The sequence below is a fragment of the Gallinula chloropus genome (assembly GCF_964237585.1).
Source record: "Gallinula chloropus genome assembly, chromosome: 10".
Taxonomy (NCBI): domain Eukaryota; kingdom Metazoa; phylum Chordata; class Aves; order Gruiformes; family Rallidae; genus Gallinula; species Gallinula chloropus.
In genome coordinates, this window is record NC_140095.1 from 5,791,740 (window position 1) to 5,811,801 (window position 20,062).

At 42.8% G+C, this 20,062-nt stretch overlaps 1 protein-coding gene across 6 annotated transcripts in view; it reads left to right on the plus strand.

The window, feature by feature from the left end:
* TENM2 (teneurin transmembrane protein 2) overlaps window positions 1-20,062 on the plus strand; it is a gene marked incomplete at both ends in the record, with an annotated part of 509,065 nt that overhangs the window by 325,360 nt on the left and 163,643 nt on the right. For all 6 annotated transcript variants that reach the window (XM_084268596.1, XM_084268597.1, XM_084268598.1 and 3 more), the window contains 2 exons: window positions 6,343-6,577; window positions 19,171-19,409. In XM_084268596.1, coding sequence (XP_084124722.1) covers window positions 6,343-6,577; window positions 19,171-19,409 — 474 coding nt within the window. The remainder of the gene's footprint in view (window positions 1-6,342; window positions 6,578-19,170; window positions 19,410-20,062) is intronic.

The following is a 20,062-nucleotide window of genomic DNA, read 5'->3' on the forward strand; positions in this document are numbered from 1 at the left end:
CCCCCTCTGGACTAATTTTTATGACACGTAATAACTGGAATAGTATGCCTACCTTAGGTATCTGTAAATACTATGTTTATAGAAAGAGTATCACAGGACACTGAGTCTACATAAAGCATTATTATTCAAGTGATGTTTTGCCATTGACTAGCCACTGTTTTATGCAGCCAGTGCACCTCACATGGTGTGATAATGAACATTTCAGTGATGTATTTCAGCAAATGTAATTAGTACAGGGTATCTCAGATAATACTGTTTTGTAGGGCAGCAGGTTTTAACCTCTTTTGTAGGTGACCCTCCCCTGAGAAAATTGGTAATGTGACAGTAATCCCTCAGGTTAGACTCCTGGTGAAGGTTCCTACTTCTTTGCTTTCACTTACATGAGTACGAATGCTGCTTTTCACAACCAACCCACCCACCCAGCACAAAGACCAAATCTGCCATTTCTCTGGCACTGGTGATGCTGAGAACAAGCTAATATTCCTGCTGCAAGCAGGCTAACTCTGTCTAGATGCTCTTGGAGGTCCTCACAGAGCGTCTCAGCACCGCTGGTTTTGGGAGGAGCCGTTGCTCTCTGTGTACACAGCAACAGCTCGGCTCTGGCAGAGTTAATTTGGTTGCTGCTTCTTCTGCCTCCCATGCAATGAACTCGTGCCCCGCAGGCTGGGACACAAAGCGTTTGACGGGCTCACACTGCAGTGGGATCTGATTGCCTTGTAAGTGGTAAGGTAATTTACTTGGAGCACTCCTGCGAAGGATATGGATAAAGACGCTTGTAGATAACAAGTGATTTGGCCACAATCGCTCAAGGGTTGGCTCAGTCAGAGTGGGATATAGAAACTATGACAAAGTCCTAGACTTTATCCATTAAACTGCCTTTCCCCTTTTCTGTGACTTTCTGGATGTTGTGGGTAAGCGAGGGAGTATTTTTTGGTTTGTTTTTTTGTTGTCTCTTTTTTTGCCACAGCAACATTTAATTTTCAATTCTAATATTGTGCCGAGGAGGTGGCTGCAGTGCACTGGCAGAGACTGATAAGTGACTTACAATTTTATACTGCACATTTACTGAATTTTCGGTTTGAAATGTACAGTCTGGGATGACAGCCAGTCATTCAACCTATTCTTGCCTCGATCGCTGTAAAAACATGCAGACAAAAGAGGGAACACCTGGCAAATGTTTTGGGTTTACAACAACAAGAGAGAGAGTTAATGATATCCATGGTTATGAGTGAGATAACTTGCTTCTTTACAGCATATGTTCAAAACATTTTCAGAACATTTAGATTCCATTTAACTATGGCCTTGCACAAAACAATTTAGACAATTAAGGCAAACGAACGGAACTGAAGCAGACCTAGCATAAAACAGAGTGGATATTGCTTGGGAAGGAACCCTGGTCCCACCCTGCCAAACTCGAGTGAAGGCTGAAACCCCAGGGTGGAACGGCAGCTCCTCGTGATGCTGTAGTGTATCCCTGGGTGTTCCAGTGCTTTCTTTTCTCCCTGACTCTGAGTAATGCGATCTGCCTTTGAAGATGAATTTACCTTGGAAGGTGGCCCTGTGGTTCTGTGAAAGACCTGTTACTCATTGTGATCGTGGATGATGTGCTTTCCGTGAGCGGTAGAGCTATTTGGGTGAGGAACTGGGAATGCCAAGGGCTGGGTTTCTAGCGCTGCCTCACAAGGATTTCCTGTGCATTTCCTTTATTCACGTTTTCTTTTAATGCATCAGCTTCATTATCTTTTTGCATTCAGTATTTGCATTGTTTAGATGTATAAGGAAACAGCTGCATCGTTGTTCATTTCAGAAAAATAGTATGGTTTGGGGTTTTTCCTTTTAGCTCTTTTGTGAGGAGGATTGATGAGGAGGTGTTTGTATGTGTCTCCAGCATTTAACCGTGGCACAGAGGCTAATTCAGCACAACTAAGATACAATCTACATTAGTTTTTTGAGGTAGTATTGACAAAGAACTGGGATGCAGGATAGTGATTGCTTTGCTTAGGTGAGGGATGCTGCTGATTCTGCTTTGAATTTAATCTCTGCAGTGGGAGATTAACTTGTCCTCCTCAGATCGTTGAGTTGCATGGATTTAGTGCATGTGTTAAGTGACTGTACCAAAGCCTTGGAAGAACTTTGAAAAATTATTTGACCACATAAAGCAGATCTGAAGCTTCAGTCTGTGTTCTAGGCAACATTTGAACTGCAAAACTAGCTGAGAAGCGACATTTGGAAGTGGGTGCTGCCTGGGAACGCGCTGCCATCTCTGTCGTACCCATAAAGCAGGACTTGCAGAGCCTCTCCCTGATCCCGAGGTTGTCAGGCCTGGGCCGGACTGAGACCGTTGGGCTGCAGCAGCACAGGCTTCTGCCACGCCGACCTTCCCATGGCACCCCCGCTCTCAGCCCGTGTCACGCAGCATGGCAGGGGCCGTGGGGCAAACTTTGGGCTGCGGGTCCTTTTCTCTTGTGTTTGCAGAGGAGGGGAAGAGCACAGTGACAGCATTATACTCCGTGCTGGTTCTGTGTGCGTTGGCTGGGTTTGAAGGAGATGAGTGCTGGTTTGCATCTTTCTTTAGCTGAGTTTCACCTCTGTGCCAGCCTGGTTTCTTAGCTGCTGTACTGGATAAAAGAATGAACAGAGCACAACTTTTTTTCCATTTTTTATTTTTTAGCATTCTGGTTCTGATTAAACCCAAATAAGTCAATTCGTTAACTTACAATTACTTCAAAGATATGTAGATCAGACTTTGTATTCTCAGATTACTTAATTAGAACACAATTCATCCTCACTCAGCTTCTAATTTGCACCTTTGAAATGAGCATTGCTGATATTCTTGACCGCAGTAAGATCTCTTGAAGAATTGCGTGTTGATTGTATGGTCATCAGGCCCTGATTTTTCGGAAGCGCTCAGCGCAATCAGCGTGTACTAAATTTCATTAGAATTAGGTATGTTTGTCTGTTTGTGAATTTAAATCAGAAACTGGAAAAAAAAAAAAAAAAGCCAAAACATGCAAGGTACTGGTGTTTCTGATTTCCAGTTCTCTGAATGTCATTGTGGTTTTAAGGGACTTCTTAAATCCTAAATGTCTCAGATTGTGTAGTGTACTCTGGGGAGAACCCTAATGCATGCAGTAATTGAGGGAAGGCATAATTTCCACGGTATTTTTCCCCAAACCAATACTGGCAAGTGCTATATCAAAACTAAAACCTCTTTACTGATGTAAAAAGCCAGATGTACTCCATCAAGATACTTACTGTGTTTAAGCTTCCAAATAATAACGCAGTCGGCAAGAGGCTGCAGAGCATGTCGTATTGTAAGGTACATCGTGCCGGTCCTTTAGGCTGCTGGTCTTTTATTATGGGACAAATGATTTACTTTTCTGAACCTCTGAGCTCAGCAGATTTGCAGGTACTGCTGCTGAAGTTTTAATTTAGGCAAAGATGCTCATAAAGAAGTGCTCAGATGTTCGGATGTGAATCCAATTTTATATCCCTGGCAAGTTCAATGGTGTTCAGCTTCTGCTTTTGATTCATTTGAACAGATTTATGAAGCAGCAGCGTATTAAGCTTCTCTCTCATATACATTCAAGAGTGTGTGCATGCTCCCTAGTTAGTACTTTATATGTATATAAGCTTTTATATGTTTTAATAGAAACTATATAATATTTATACAAAGTTGATATTGGTATTTGTTTTGTTATTCTGTATTAAATCTTCATCTTACACCAGATTTCTGAGGTATCACAGCTGCAGTGTATGTTCTGTTACCTCCACACAGCTAACTTTGCGCAGTACTTTTTATTTACTGTGTGGGAACTGAGTCTTGAGGCAGATTAAATTAATTTGTGTAACTTGAGTTCAGATGTTGCTTCCTTCATCTCAGAGAAATTCTGGCTGTTCCTATTGATGTGCAGTTGGCTCACTTTTAAGAACAGCCTCTCTATGATTTTGTTGGTGCAAGATTCAGAGTCTTTATGCATCTCTTGCAGCAGAACTTTTTGCTTCATGTGGGTTTGACTTTTCCATATTTATCCTCCAAAAGAAAAAGCTCCTTCTGAAGTAAGTTGAGAAAATAGGAAGCACATGAATCTCCTGAAGTGATTGTGAACGCAAGGGCACACGTTTGCATGTTATCGCTCATAAATATCCACTTACTGGAATCCAAACACTCTTTGTTTAAAGCCAGAACACAGGCTAGGAGAGTAATTCCACTTAAGCTTCTATGCGTGTGGATATTGTCCAAACACATTTTCTTCCTGCTGTGCCTCGCTCCACAGGCTGTTGGGGAATGGCACGGGATCTACTGTGGATTAGACAGTTATGTTTTAGGAGGTCCAAACGGGGGGCTTAAACATAACATTTGCTGGACTAAACCATCTCTTCCAAGCCATCGCCAAGGCAAGAAGAGTGAGGAGAGCAGCACATGCAATGGCCCTAAATTTAGGACGTGTTAATGGAAGGTGTTTGTGTTTGAAGCAGTGGAGACTCGCGTAGCGCCACCGTTCAGGCAACAGGCAGTCAAAAAAGATAGCAAACATTCTGCACAGGTCTAAAGCGGCGTGTGAAGGACACAGAATTTATTATCATTCCCTTCTTAAAGTTTCATGTCCCAGGACAACTTTTACTTGCCTTGTGCCAGTCGCAGGAGACCTGTCTGTCTGTCCCTCATCAGCCTGTGCTTCCCTGGACCACAGACTCACTTAAGGAGGAGAGAGATCTCTTCCTCAACAGCCCCGTTCCCTCTCTGTCCCCCCAATGGTGTATCACTGTTAGCAGTGGGTAATTTCCATGCTTGTTCCTGGGGCGAGCAGGGACCTGGGGACCAGGCAGGATGCAGTCACTGCCAGGGCTGGGGTGCCGTGCCGGCTCGCCCCTCTGATTGTAGGTGGATCCCTTGCTGCAGGATAAGACAGGTTTCTCTATGCAGAAGAAAAGGGATGGATGCTGTGAGAGTCTAAAATATCTCCCTGATGATGGAAGGTGCTTTGATAAGAGCTTCAGCATTCAGTAGCCTGAAATGATGCACCAATTCCAGCTTCTGGCTGCCTGGCCCGATTCTCAGACAGGATTAGCCTCCCTTGAATGGTTTATTGGTTTTTTGGGCAGGTCTGGGTTTTTTCAAAATATTGGCCTTAATTAACTTACAGTTAATTGATCAGTTCAGCAGTTTTTCTATACTTCATTGTTTCATATTAAAATGGAACAGTCTAGCTGCAAATGGTTTCCCCGTGTGCTGTTTTCTTTCATTGTTTGATTCATTAAGTACAGAATGTGTTTCAGTTTCTAAAAACAAACGTACATCATTATAATTATAATTTTGCTAATATTGCTTTTTCTGATTATTGCTCACTAGAAAACTACACCGTGATATAATGACTAAAGTATGTGGTTCGTAATACACTTACCATGTTTGTTGTCACTATTTTTATTAGAATTAAACTATTGCAATCCTTGGAATTGCACTTAAACTTATTTACCATTCTGTCTTTGTGTTTAGAAAAGTGACTCTGCTAGAATGATACTTGCTTATTCTATTTTCTTCTCACATGCTTTTTAATTTAATCTACTTGCCTTATTGATTAGGAAAATGTATTTTAATTACCAATGCAAGAGTGTTAGTACTCAAAGAATGAGAGAAGTGTATATCTTCATCTATAAAATACATCAGCTGTCTTTTTTCCGTGAAAGAGTAGCATAATTTTCAGATCTCAGTGCATGTTTGTGAAATTGCTAAATAGAAAAATATGGGCCAAATCCAGATCCCATGAAGAACGTCAAAGATATCAGCATTGCATTGTTGCTCCCTTCTCATATTAGGAGTTTATCTTCTTTCACTTGCACAAGTACTGTTTCCTTGAAGCCGATTGGTAAAGTAACAGTGAGTGAAAGCAGTTTGAGATCCCTGGTTAAGCTTTATAGAAGCCTAAAGATTGTATTCTGGAAAGCTGTTTTTAATCCATTAAGATTCATCTCCTCGAAGTCCTAATAGAAGGAAGGAAAAGTTCCTCTGGGTGGATGTACAGAGTGGTCAGGGAGACTGCTGTCCTGGCTCCTCTGCAGAGAGGCCTGTCTGCAGGGAGAATCCGTGAAAAAGTACTTCTAAATCTAGTCTTTGTGAATATCCCAACTGTGCAACTGCAAAACACTGGTTTATATCTCTAATCTCTAATAATCACTGCTGTAACTTAACCATGTTTTGATGCCACAGGTCCAAAAGGCATGCAGGCTTAGATTCCTGTTTGCAGGGCTTGGCTTTTCCTTCCAGGCAGTGTCACTGGAAAATGCCAAGGAGAAGGGGATCAGCAACACGCCTTTCTGATGTATTTTTCTTTTCTATTTTAGGCCCTTCAAATCATCACAGCCAGTCAACGCTGAGGCCGCCTCTCCCTCCTCCTCACAACCATTCGCTGTCCCATCACCATTCCTCTGCCAACTCCCTCAACAGGAACTCGCTCACAAATCGCCGGAACCAGATCCACGCGCCCGCTCCGGCACCCAACGACCTGGCCACCACCCCCGAGTCCGTGCAGCTCCAGGACAGCTGGGTGCTCAACAGCAACGTTCCCCTTGAGACCAGGTGGGTCATGACGATGGATGTCTCGGGGGGTGCCAGTGCTTCAGCACACAGAGAAAGCAGCTTGGCTCGTTGGGAGGTGGGCTTTGGTTCCCTTTGGGTCGGTGGCAGCATTAGCTGACCCAGCACTGGGAGCTGCCGACATCAGAATTGCCACCTGTGGCTGATTTGCTTTGCATTGCTAGGTTAGACAAGTCAACATCTGTCTATCCATGTGTCCTGTTTTAAAGCCTGGACCATCCCTGCATATGCATCTCCTGGTATTCGTGCAACATATTTTTCTCGCAGGCTCAGGGACAGCTTCCTTATAATTCATTTGTCTGTGCTGCTGAGAAATTATACATTTTGCCTTTCCTAAGTAGCAAACAGAGGCTCATTTGAAATTATGCATTTTGGAAGACCTTGAGAAGCAATCCCTGATTCAAGACTGACAGTACTATAATTTTAATTTATATTTCATCCAGCATGCGAGCTCATTTTAATCTCTTCTGTACGTGGTAACAGCTTGATGCCCGTGGGGCAAACAGTTGCATATAAATGAAAAGGTGCAGTGCACAGGCCTGCCAGATAGATAGATAAAGGAGTAAATAACTCCCCGACACGCCGCCGTTCTAAATATTGGGGTTTGTTCTCATTTAGGGTACAGAACATCAGACATATTTAACTTGGGCTTTAAGTAGCGGAGCTGGCAGAGCTGGTCTCCCAGAATTTAAACTTAGCCCCCACGGAGCTGAAAGCAGCGATGGGGCTGGTCGGGTGTCCGTGCCCAGCTGGCCAGAGGCGTGGCGCCTGGGGAGAGGAGCTGCACTGCTTGCCGCATGGGCTCGTACCGTTGTTTCAGCTGCTTCACTGAAACAGCTTCTGAGATGTTACGTTTGAATTGCAGCCTTCTGGGAGTTGAATGCCAGCCTGCTGGAATACACCACTAGTAGCTAGGTGTAGTATAGTTACACCAGCACGCAGTCTCAGCCCAGTCCCTCCCAGACTTTGATTAAAGATTGCCTTCTGGTTTGGAGCTCAGGGAGGAGCTTACAACACCCATGCTGGTGCCATCCAGCAGTTACTAGTGGTTGTAGCACCGTGGGGAACAGACCAGACTGAAAAGAGCAAAGAGCCCGTGCCAGTCTGTGCTCCCGTGCCATTGTGGAACCTTTGCGAGGAGCTTTCATGTTGCCCTGCCTCACCAAAGTGGTGACATGGGTGCCATAGAGAAATGGAGACATTGAGAAGCAAATGTGCATTATCCAAAGCCTGACATGTCCAAAAAACAGAGGAAAGGGATTCTCACTGAGAGTTTGGAGCTAACTTTATCAAACAAAAGGTTTGACTGAAGGTCTGCTCTTAACTGCTGCTTCTGTGAGAGTATCCACTACTATTTACAACTTAATTTTTGGAACATAGACTTGGTATTTATTATCAAGAATTCCAAATTAAAAGCGTTGGACCCCAGGCATTGCTATGTGGTTCATTGCCCACGGGATTGGGACATACTTTGTAATTCCAGTGTAGGGTGAGCCTGTACTTTTCCTTGTCTGTTTGGTGTTACGTGAAGTTGTTCTCAATACACCTGAAACGCCTCGTCTCTGATGGTTTAAGATTGTCTCAGTTTACCAGGGACATTATGTGAAGGGAACTCTTTTGGATCCTCACGAAAGGACCCTCATAGTGCTGGCATCCCTGAGAACCAGAACATGGCATTTTCCTGACTGGCTGTTTTCTGCTCTCTGATTCTGTGTCTTTTCCCTGTATATGGAGACATCAATTCCTTTGCTGCCTTTGGTTCTTCTCCTCCTCTTCTATTTTTTATCAAAAAATCGCTGGAAACATGTATGTATTCATGTTGATGACAAAAGGATACCTGGTGAGACCTGTTACTTTTGGAGGTTGCAGGATACGCCACAGTTAATTGAAGCTGTTCCGTAGATAGGTTTGTCATAGCCAAGCATTAACATATTAGAAAATACCCTGGCAGTATGTCCATGTTCTCAGACTCTTCCAGAGTTGCTTCAGGATCGATTTTTCTTCTTTTCTGAAATCACACACCTGACAGGGCTTGATGACAAGTTTCATCACAAGAATATTAACTCAGAAGATGATTTTTTTTGTTTTTTCCTTCTGGTTTGCAGTGGGTTTTGCTGAAATCAGTGTCTGCAGAATCATTGGAGACTTTCACAATTAGCCCGTAATTCTTTCCCCTCAAAACTGGTATTTCATCTAAATTCTTGCCAGCAGCCACAAAAATACGTGACGCCTTTTTGCTAACTTTTTGGTTCAGACTTTACTTTATAGCTTTACCTTGTTGCAAAACACTGATCCCTCTTACACTGTCTCTTCACAGTGCACTGGACTTTTTTCCCTTGTTGTCAGCATATTGCTCTCAGTAGCAGAGTGCTCAGGAGGCAGAGCCAGCACTGACAGCACCTGCTTAATCAGGACAGAGTTTCACGACTTTTCGTTTTCACCTTTGAGTTACTGTCAGTAGTTTCTGAAATATAACTGAAAATAACGTGCATGTGGGCACGTTATGGGTTATGAAGCAGAAAGCTCTATCTGAGCTGTCTGAAGGGATTGCTCCATCAGCACCACAAAACTCAGATCACAAGTTAGAGATTCCAGGCGTCCCCTCTATCCAACAGTACAGAACCCTGAAATCGTTGAATAATCCAACATGTCTGCATGTTGGGGGGGAGGGAGGTGGGGCAGTGCATCTGGTAAGAATGTTTTCCCCTTCCCTTCTTTCTGTAGCTTTCTGGAACAGTGTGGGATAAATTCAGACTGCTTGGAAACAGCCCATGTTCCAACACATCCTTCTTGTGTCAGTACTGACTGGGGAAGTTAATCACCTTTGTTTTATTTTCTTTGTGGTGTGCTGCTTGCACATGTTTCCATGTACCCTCCTTCACAGGCACCTGTGAAATTTCCTTGTACCCACTGTGGATCGGTATATTTTATGTAAGTATGCTTAGCTGTACTGGAGTACCCTTCTTGCTTTTACTGGAGTTAAAAATGGCAAAATGCTTTTGCTTAGTTGCTAGTTACACTTTTTTAGAAACAGGCTGGTTTGAGTTGGCAGGGCCCCCATCCTGTCCCACCCCCTGCCATGCACAGGGACACCTTCACTTGATGAGATTGCTCAGAGCCCTGACCCGCCTTGCCTTGGACACTGCCAGTGATGTGTGCTTGATTTTAGTGTGCTTGTTCCTGGCTCAAGGCAAACAAATATGGACTGCACCTTCCCCAGTCATCTGCTGCTACGTTGTGCCAGCAACAGGCCCCCAGGCTGGCTGCATAATTGTTCAGTTTTCTTTGAAATAAGGGTCCATAATGGAAGGGTTGAAATATCTTTAACTAAGGATGTAGTAATGCATCGCCGTAGCATTTTTATGGTGCTATTTTTATGGTTCATTTCTGTAGTACTTAGCTGCTTTACCTTTAGGCTCGGAGCTGCTGTTTAATGCTCTTTAACTTTTATTGTCCTCTTGCAGTCTGTTTCAAACCATCTCCTCCTCCTCCTTTCCAAAGTGCTGGTTTCTACGTTTCCCAGTTAAGAGGTGTTCCTTTATTGCTTCTTTAATCATGGCTTTCCAAGAGGATGAATGATGAAAACACTACCTTTGAACATCCTGGTGTGGGTCTCATTACTTCCAGACAGCTGGAGAGGCAGCGCTCTGCTTTAAAGCTCAGAATGCTTTGAGGGCACAGGGAGAAAAGTATGGCTTTGCAGGGGAGGCTTGCATCACTCTCTGCACGGAAAGAGTCCGAGCTGTAAGGGAACCTCACACAGGGACAGCTGCAGGCATGGGTCAAAACCAGAATGGCTCATAAGTGAGGATAGCTGAAGAGCTTTCATGGACTGATGCCTGACTAAGATTGCCTAACGTACTAATGACTGTTCCCACACTTTATATTGATAGCAATTTAGTTGGTACCATCATTATTAATAATACTTAATCCAGAAGAAAAAAGACAAAATTAAATAGAATTTGGGTTTATTCTTTAGTCTTATAATTAGTCTTATACATGGAAATAATTTCAGTCCAGAGATTTTAGTTGTAACGACAATTTTTTATGTACATATGTGTAAAATTTCTTTGAGGATGCTCACGAGGATCTGTTCTAACGCTTCTCCTGCATCTCAGGAGGACGGATGATGGTCACTCTTCTGGTGACTATAAAATCTGTTTCCTTAGAAGTTCCTTTAGGCTGTAGTGCAAGAGCAGCCATCCAAATATGGGGTTGTTTAAGCAAATTTTAGTTTAAAGATTGAACAATCTGAAAATTCCCCTTAAACATCTCCCAACTCGCTCTTCAGAATATTTTGCCTGCTCCTCAGGCTCAAGTTATGTTTCTTACTTTGCCAGTCCAGCTCCATCAGAGGTTAGGAGATTAATGGATGGAGCACCAGCCTGAGCTGTAGCCCAGTCTGTCCCAACGCAGTAAGTGGGGTGTCACAGCTGGAGCATCTCTGCTCAGCATTTCTGTAGCTGCAGCCTTGCAGGCAGCAGAGGAATGACTGTGGCACACGGTGACCTGCACAGGCTAGAGCAGTCAGGGCAAAAAAGCCAAGAGAGGATGTGAGGAGGGCCAAGGTTGTGGTTCTTGGTCTGGGTGTGGGGATTTTTAATGAAATAAATGTTTTAAATGCTGTTGATGCTGAATTCGGATGCTGTATTGTGTTAGGGTGTGAAGATCAGCTGGAGAAGTTCAGAACTCACTGTGTGCGCTCGAAGTTTCTGCATGTGGAGAAGTTCCAAGGTGCAGCAGCTCTCCACAATTGTCTGCGTATTTTGAATAATGTCTCAATATTTTGATATCTTTATACACGATGCAAAATGTTCTGGAACAGAATAGTGAAACAAAATTTCTTTTCCTTTTGTTAATGCAAATTTCTAGGATATATTCGGCATAACAAACAACCACTTGGAACAGTGAAATAACTCCTCTAATTTTGCTTTGTCATGTGTCATTCTCTTACCACTTAAACTGCAAGGCTACAGGCACATATGCTGCAGGAGTTTAGTCCTCAGAGTATGAGGGCTGGGGCCAGAACTGACTCCTTCATTCTCCCGGTCCCGCCTGCGAGGGTGGCAGGAAGGATGTGGGGACTTTCCAAATAAAGGGGAGCTGCATAGGTAGATGTGGGAGCTGTCTAAAAAGCAAAAGCATTTTAAAGGGTCGAGTAAAACAGTCAGAAGCATGCCCAGGGATTTCACAAACAATTGGGCCATGTACCTCAAGGAATTCCAGAAATACTGCAGAAAGGTCATTTTTGGCAGACCTGTTTTCATAACAAATGTAGGCTCGGATAGGAGAGAGAAAAGAGGGTGAAGGAAAACACTACAAAAGCAGGGTATGTAATGATGGCTCAGAAAATCCATCTAGATGTACTCCTACTCATGTACAGATAAGCCCAAAGAGCTTTTACAGATTGCAGATAATTGCATGTTTTTCCCATCTTGTTGGTTTGTGTTTCATAAGTTGTGGGTCGTGCAGAGTGAACAGGGAGCGTCAGTGGCTGCACAGGAAGAGGCAGGAACATTTAGGGTGTTAATTTAAAAGAGTTCATCTCAAATGATGCAATTGTTGTTTGGGGTTTTTTTTTTTTTGCATTTACAGGTAAACTGGTAACAAAATTATTTTAGAGATTTCACTTGATTAGTCTGTTATTCTATTATTTATACTCTACTATTTATAGCCTTGAAGTAACACCGTTGTTAGTACTTTTACTCTTGTTAAGTGAGAGGTTGAATTAAGAGATAGCGAACAGCTTACATGTATGCCATGTAAAATAGAAGTGTTTTGAAATGGTGTTCATTAATGGATGTAGAAAGCTGAAAATGAGCAGACCTATTGAAATGCAAAATGCTGTTGTCATTATCATCATTACTGAGTAACAAACGGAGGCATTCCTGGATTTCATCACTGTGCGCCGTGTAGCATACTACTCAGAACTTCACAGCAGAACAGTTTTTCCACTTAAGACAGGAACCATCCTACAGTTTGAGCCGATTCAGAGCTGCCTAAATCTTCCCCTATCTCCATTATTGATCCTGCTCCCATTTAATGTAAGTTCATATGCAGAGAAACTGATGGTTTGGTGTTTAGGTTGGTCCTTATTCCTGTTACTCTGCACTGGCTGTTAACTGGCAGTTTCCTTGCCGTGTTCCTGCAGAATAACTGATAGTGCCAGAAGGAAATTCCTGACTTTAAAGCGTAAAGCAGCTATTTACTGGCCAGCTCCCACCACAGCTAACAGGATTCCATCTGACAGGCTGGGTGAGCATGCTCACCACCCCTTGCAGGGACCACAGCTGACTTTCACCAGCCAGCACCAGCATGAAGGTGAAGGGTGGCCCCATAGCTCCCTGAATCTGCTGAGCTGCTGTGTGCCACAAGCCCCATTGCCACCAGCCACATGACCCTGTGCTTCCCTGCTAGCCTTCCCTGCTTTTCCCCTTCGAGCTTCAATGCCTTTCCACGTTGGTGTGCTCCATCTCCTGTTTTTGAAGCTACTAATGGTCCCCATCTCAGCAATCCTTCTTCTCTTCGTGAGTTCTACAGACTCTTGGTTGCAGCTCAGCGGCTTTCTGAGCACCTGAGCCAAAGCTGGGCAGTTGGGATGTGCTGGAGCCAGGCCTGGAAGCCAGGCAGCAAGAACCCCAGAGGGTGCTGGGGGGCAGCTCACAGTGAGGATGAGAGAGAGAGAGAGAGAGAGAGAAGGTTGGAAAAGCTCATTCGACAGAATGCTGATGAAATGCCAGGCTGTCCTGTACGAGGGTAGCTGGCACGGAGCTAATGCTGCAGCCATGGTACAATACGGATGTTCTGCCTATTCTTTTCCTACTCGGTTTTGAATTGTGCCTTTGTGAGCATTGCCTATTTGTTTGTGTTTAATAGTGTGACAGACCAGGGTGCCCAAAGGCGGGCACCTGCCGTTTTGTACAACATCCCACCTTCCTGTCAGGCGGCTTGCGATTACCGTGCCTCTGTGTGTCCAACTGTCTCTTCGTTAAGAGTGCAGAGATGGCAATGACAAGCTGCTCTGCTACTTAAGGTGACATTGGTGACACTCCACTTCACGGTCTGCATTTTTTAGAAGACTTTGCCCAGGGATGGGAAGAACCCAGACTTCAAGGGATGCTGAACCTTTTGAGAGCTGCAGTTAGAGCTGCCCTGGAAGCTGGGTGGCTGCGACGAGGTTCAGTCACGGTACAGCAGATAGTAGTGTCTCGTTGGTGTTGATGTGTTCATTCTAAATCACTGTTTCAGTGCCTAGTAGCGTGTCCTGAGTTCCCACACCACACGCAGGTAGTTGCAGATAGACTATCAGTGGCAAGGTGAGCCGTGTTGAACAGTGTGTTTGTGTGTGGGTTGTCTGTGTTGGCAGCAGGCACCGGGCGTGAGGGCGCAATCGGCATGCTTGTGTACAGTGGCTGGTTCATCTGCATGTGTATTTTAAACAGCTCATCATGGGAACATGTATCTCACAGTTCAGTCTGTAGGCTTGATGCAATTTAGACAACACCTTGTAACTCTACACCGTAAGCACACGCAGACAGCACTTCAGATTGTCACCTGCACACAAGTGCGTTCGGGGGATGCTGCACTCCCTGTGTCACAGGCACTGAGCAGGGTGGAGACTTCTCTGCAGTTTCACCTTTCACAGAGCCCTCAGCTCTGCAAACCTGGCTGATGATGCCATGTTTCTCTGCAGGAACACGCAGATGAATGTCACTTGGGCACAGACCAAGAGGCCCCTGTGCGGGTAACCTAAGCTGACACACTGCCTGCACCCGTCTGAGGCTCAGGGTGTGTTCTCACCCTGAACAGGCATACAAACAGCTTGCAGTTTGCTTCAATCTCGGTTTCTTTTTGCATGGAAGTTAGAAAACTGCCACAGCACTTCAGTGTCTGAATTTGGCAGCCACTCGAGGCTTCCACTGACATAAAACAACTCATGGCTACTCTTTTGAAGGACTTAGCAGACTACAGAAGATATTTTTTCCCCGGTGAGAGCCAGCATGTTATGTTCCATATTGCATCATTTATTTTCTGCTAAGAATAAATGTCCTATAAAATTATAGACAGATGTGATTTTACCACAGCTTGAAGGAGTTGGACTCGATGATCCTTATGGGTCCCTTCCAACTCAGTACATTCTGTGATTCTATGACGTTTTTAAGTCCAAGAACCACTAAATTGAGCTCTTACTATTCTCTCAGTATGTATCTTTCCTACTTATTAATTACTATTTAAAACCTATAAAAAAAACCCCTATGCAGAAAGACAATTGGAGCATTACAGCTCTCTGTGGTTTTTTGTCATATGGTGTAAGCTTAGGGGATAGTATGAGGAGGGAAAGAAGCAATTTATGTTAGAAAGTATCTTGTTCTTCCTTCCTATTACAGTTTTTCATCGCAAAAACAATTTATTTTTTTCTCTCAGCCGATTCTTGCGGTGTGCTGCCATGACAATCTGGCCAGAAAGCAGGAAGAAAAGAAAAAAAAAAAAGAGATTGTTCTTTCAAAGAATATGGGAGTTAATACAGTCTCTGTCAGACCACTATTCCCTGAACACCAGAGGTCCTTTTGACCTGTGGGAAAATAAATGCTATAGAGAGCTCTGAATTAATGAACAAAGAAAAATATAGCTTTTTCCATTTGCCATTAGTCCACACAACTGTGGACAAATTTTCCCTTGCAAGCTCAACTTTTAATAGATGTCACCTTTCTCCTGGCATTGGTGATGAGGTCCCTGCCTGTGATCCAGTACATCAGAGTAGATGCTGCTTAAAACCAGAGGGGTGCATTTGCAGCCCCAAAAGCTGCAGAGGGTAGCGGAAAGCACCGAGGGCTACAGGGTGAACTTATCTTCTGTGAGTAGAATGCAAGCACCATCCATAGCTTTTGTGGATGCTTAAATTACTGAATCATATGCTGACAATCAGATTTTTGTAGTTTCCCAGTCTGGGAACATCTTCCCGGTGTTAATTGTGAGGTAGAAGGTGTGTTTGACTTAATAGTGTTTGATAGGTGAACAGGTAAGACAGAGAACATACAGGTTTTTTAATTCTAATATGGAATCTATTTGAAACTAACTGACTGGGTACAAATATAAGATCATTTCTTTTCATAAGCAGTCATTGTACGATACCTCCCAGTCTTACCGCTGTGAGCCAGTAATTAATGTTGATAAATGTTCGTGTTCTCTCTGTGCAGCTTGGGCCCGCAGACAATTGGTTGTGCCAGAGCATGTCAAATCCCACATAAAAATACAGCCATAGATCATTTGGTTTAGGGATAGAGTTGAGACAAGTCAATTTATTTCCATTAATAGCTGAATCTAGGTGCAAAACTCAGGGGTCCCAGTATTTTGCCCGTTACGTTCTCAGTCCTGTGTTTCTGCTAATCTGGTCTCCAGTTTAGGAATGCAATGCCAGTTTTCCAAAGGCCTTGGTGGATATTTAACATATCCTCAGTTAAATGTCTTTTCTAAAAAAATTAAGGCATAATTACTATCCCTTATCTTGGTGTGCTGTCTCTTCATGGTTACCACTTGCATGTGTGACAAAGTTCAGTTTATCCAACTAGTTTTTGAGTTTTCCTTTGAGGGTGACACCGTTCCATGTATCCATTGCAGTCAGCCTTTTGTGCTTCTATCAAGTTTGGATCAGTTTTAACATTATAATAGAGATCATGTTTGCAGGGGTAAGTGTTTTGGTTTTCTTTATGTCTCTCCAAGTGGATGACAGCAGAACTACTTTTTTCCTACTTTTTTTCCTTCTCACATGAAACAGTGTGTGATTGACATGTTCTATTAAAACATATCTAGGCAGTCATTAATTCAGTTTTAATGGGAGCAGAGTTTCATTATATATCTGAGTTTACTTTAACAGTGCTGCATATTAAAATTCCTGTTGGTGCTGTCGCTGCCTTCTCACCTAAAGAGAGCACAAATTTCCTGGATTTAAACACTTTGACATTTCACATAAAGACAGTGCTGAGGACTGCAAATTTCCAGTTGGATTCTCTGAGATCTGCTTTGGGACAGGAAGAGAGAAAGAACTGCGGGAAGTGTTTGTTGTAGACCCTTCGCTCCATACCAGAAATGGGATGCTGATGCCAGGGGGGTTCATAAGGACAAGAGGTCCTGGGCTGAGGCAGATTCAGAGTTAACTGGGATGAGAGATGAGCCTTCCTGCTTGGCTTTGTCTCACCAGGTCTCCCTGTCCTTCTGTCCTTCCTTCCTCTGGCTCTGTGTCCCATCATGGAAATGTTATTCTGTTCCCAACACCGGAGAGCAAGAGAAAGGACTAAAACAGCTTCTGCTAACACGTGTTAATTGGGTTTTAACCAGACAAAAGGAATAGAAGTGTCAATACATCTAGTGTAACACAACTGGCCTGATAACATCATTTTTCCAACCATTATTTTAATTGAATTGTTGCAAAGTAAAGAAACATTTAAAATGAAGTGTTTGTGAAATCAGACTTTCATTATTTCTTGCTTCCTTGTAACTGGAAGGTCTGGTTTTTAATTTAAAAGTCTCAGTCGTTTAGAGGGGGAAACCCTTTTAGCATTTGCCTTTACTGTGTTTTCCCATTGCTAATGTCCAATATGCAGAAAAGAAATTACTAACATCTAATGAGCCTCGCTGACGAGGGAAAGAGAGCAATGCTATTTGAAAAAACTCATGGACAGTTGCTTTTAAGGAACTGGTTAGAATATTCCCTTTCTGTTCTACTTTCTTTGATTTACAAATACTGCATTTAAAAATGCAACAACAAAATCGACAGAATTAGTCTCCTTGAGATAACAACCACTCCTGGTTGTATACTCCTGTGCCTGAAGGTTTCTCTGTGGCGTCTCTAAATCATAGAGAAAAGTTACCACAGCAAATGCTGGCACTCAGGGGATAATTGTTGATCGCTGTTGTAAGGGATGTACCTGGGCATTTGGGGTTAAACAACCCCCAACCAAACAAAACCAAAACCACACCCAAAAACAAAGGTAGTGTCAAAGGAAGTGATTTTTCATGTTCGTTAATAGGGTTTATAAATGACCTCAATGAAAGAAGAGCATGTTTTCAGAGACTGTCCTCAAATGTGAACGTTTAATCATAAAGCTTGGAAACCCAGCCAAGCTTTGTAACATCTCCTACCTGTATGCAAATTCCATGCAATTTCCTATGCTCTGGGTTTCATTTCAGAACAGATCCTTTGATACAGTTTTAAATCACATTGGTTATTCTGTATAATACGGATACAGTATCCTGTATACACGGGCATGGTGATGGGGTGGGAAATGCACTTAGGAAACATACTTTGGTTTCAAACTTCCAAAACATTCTTGCAATAAGCAGTAGTGACTGAAACTGATTTAAAGTTGTAACAGGCAGTTTGAGAGTGACATGATGGATTCTGATCTGACTACACTTTTTTACATCTGAGGGAAGATTTGGGCTATTTTTGGCTATGGTTTTATTTTGGGGCATCTTCGTTTTCATTGATTCTGGGGAGCACTGGAATGCTGGAATGGGGTATGGAACAGATATTCAAAGCTCTTTTGTCTCAAAACAAGTGTCTGTCTTGAAGACGCCCTGCCTTTATTCTGTTGTTCTGTTTTTATTGCTTACTGGGAACTTGCTTGGAGTCAGTTCTTCCTGATTGTGGCAAGCTGATCTAGAGAATCCAGACTTCTAGCTTGTTCTCTCCATTTTCTCCATCTGGAATGTGTTGGCAGCATTTTCTGAGAACTTGTTGGGTAGTATATTTTGTCCCTTATTTTCTTCTTCACAAAAGTATGGGCAGTTGAAGTCCTCTTTTTTTCTGCTAAGTCTTCTGCTTTGAATGATTGTCTTAGTTTGTTCAAATCAAAACTCCATACCATTAAAAAAAAAAAAAAAAAAAAAGCAAAAACAAACAAACCAAAACCAGAAAGTTCATTCTAATTCTGGCAAAAATATTTTCTTACAGGACATTTTTTTTCTGCTTATTATGCCCTTAATATTTATTGCTGACAGCTTTTGCCAATGGTGATAATGAGACTCAGCTTTTTAGTTTTTTCCTTAGGCTATCTGTTGGGTAGCAGGTCCCACAGGGAGACTGTGTGAACCTGTGAACTCAGAATGGGTGCTTTCCTCTAGAGTCGAGTGTTCTGTTGTCATAATAAGTCTACAGGTATTTTGTAGTGGAATCGGTTGTTTTGTCCTAGTCAAACACAGACAAAAAGGAATTGATGGTGATGTGATGTCTAACTAGGAGCTTTGTTACTGGACTGCTCACACTTCTGGCAGGCACAGTCCCAACTGGTACTCAAAGGTCACTGGTCACGGTGGCATGATGGCTAGTGTCTGGTCAAGTTGCATCTCACCACAGAAAGGATTAAGATACCCTGACCAGAGATATCTGTGACAATGTGTTTTAGTGTAGTTTATCTCCAGTAACAAAAATACTGTGCGAGTTCCCATCTCCTTATTTTTCCTTCAAAATGCTGTCTCTTTTCAGTTGAATGTAACATGCTACAGCAGCTGGAAGATATGCTTTCTCAACTGCAGGACTTGCCATTTTCAACTATGTTCCATTTGATGTTTTTCAGGCATTTCTTGTTTAAGACATCTTCTGGAACTACTCCGCTGTTCAGTAGTTCTTCCCCTGGTTACCCGCTGACCTCAGGAACAGTTTATACTCCACCTCCCAGACTGTTACCTAGAAATACATTCTCCAGGAATGCGTTCAAGCTGAAAAAGCCCTCCAAATACTGTAGCTGGAAATGTGCTGCTTTATCTGCAATCGCTGCTGCAGTCCTGCTGGCCATCCTGCTAGCATACTTCATAGGTAAGCTGCGTTTTCCATCTCGCGTCACGCGGTTATGTCGGCACGTGCAAAGTCAGCAGATCAAAGGATTGCTTTGTTTCCAAAATCCATGTTCTTACTGAGCAAATCAAATTATTATTCCTTATGCTGATTAATTACCATATGTTTAAAAAATGTTTGGAAAAAGTAGTGGCAGGTGCTGAATTCAGACAAATATAAGAAGCTACTGGCATTTGAACTCAGACATTGCTATCGCACAGTGCACTTAGAGAAAAAAGGCAGAATTGTTTTGATTAATAAGTATCAGTCTATATCTGTCTGCATGCCTAAACTGGTGGTGTTTGATCTGAACAGTTAGATCATTCCTTTTTGTATGCTGTTATTTTCCATAGTCCACACATCCTTAGTATATTATGGGCAAAAATAGGAAGGAAACTCTAAATGTTGTGCTTATTTCCTGTGATTAATATACTAATAATGACTATACCATGTTCTAATTCTTCCTGTATTCTCTCCAGACCTTTTCATGTGCACTTGTAATTTTTTTTTCTTTCTTAATTTAATTTATTTCTGATGGCTGCTCCCTCCCCACCCCGGTATCCTCCTTGCTGTCTGCTGTTTAGCAGGTTTTTTTAAAGTCTCTACACAAAGTAGCTGTGTGTTTTGTACCTTTT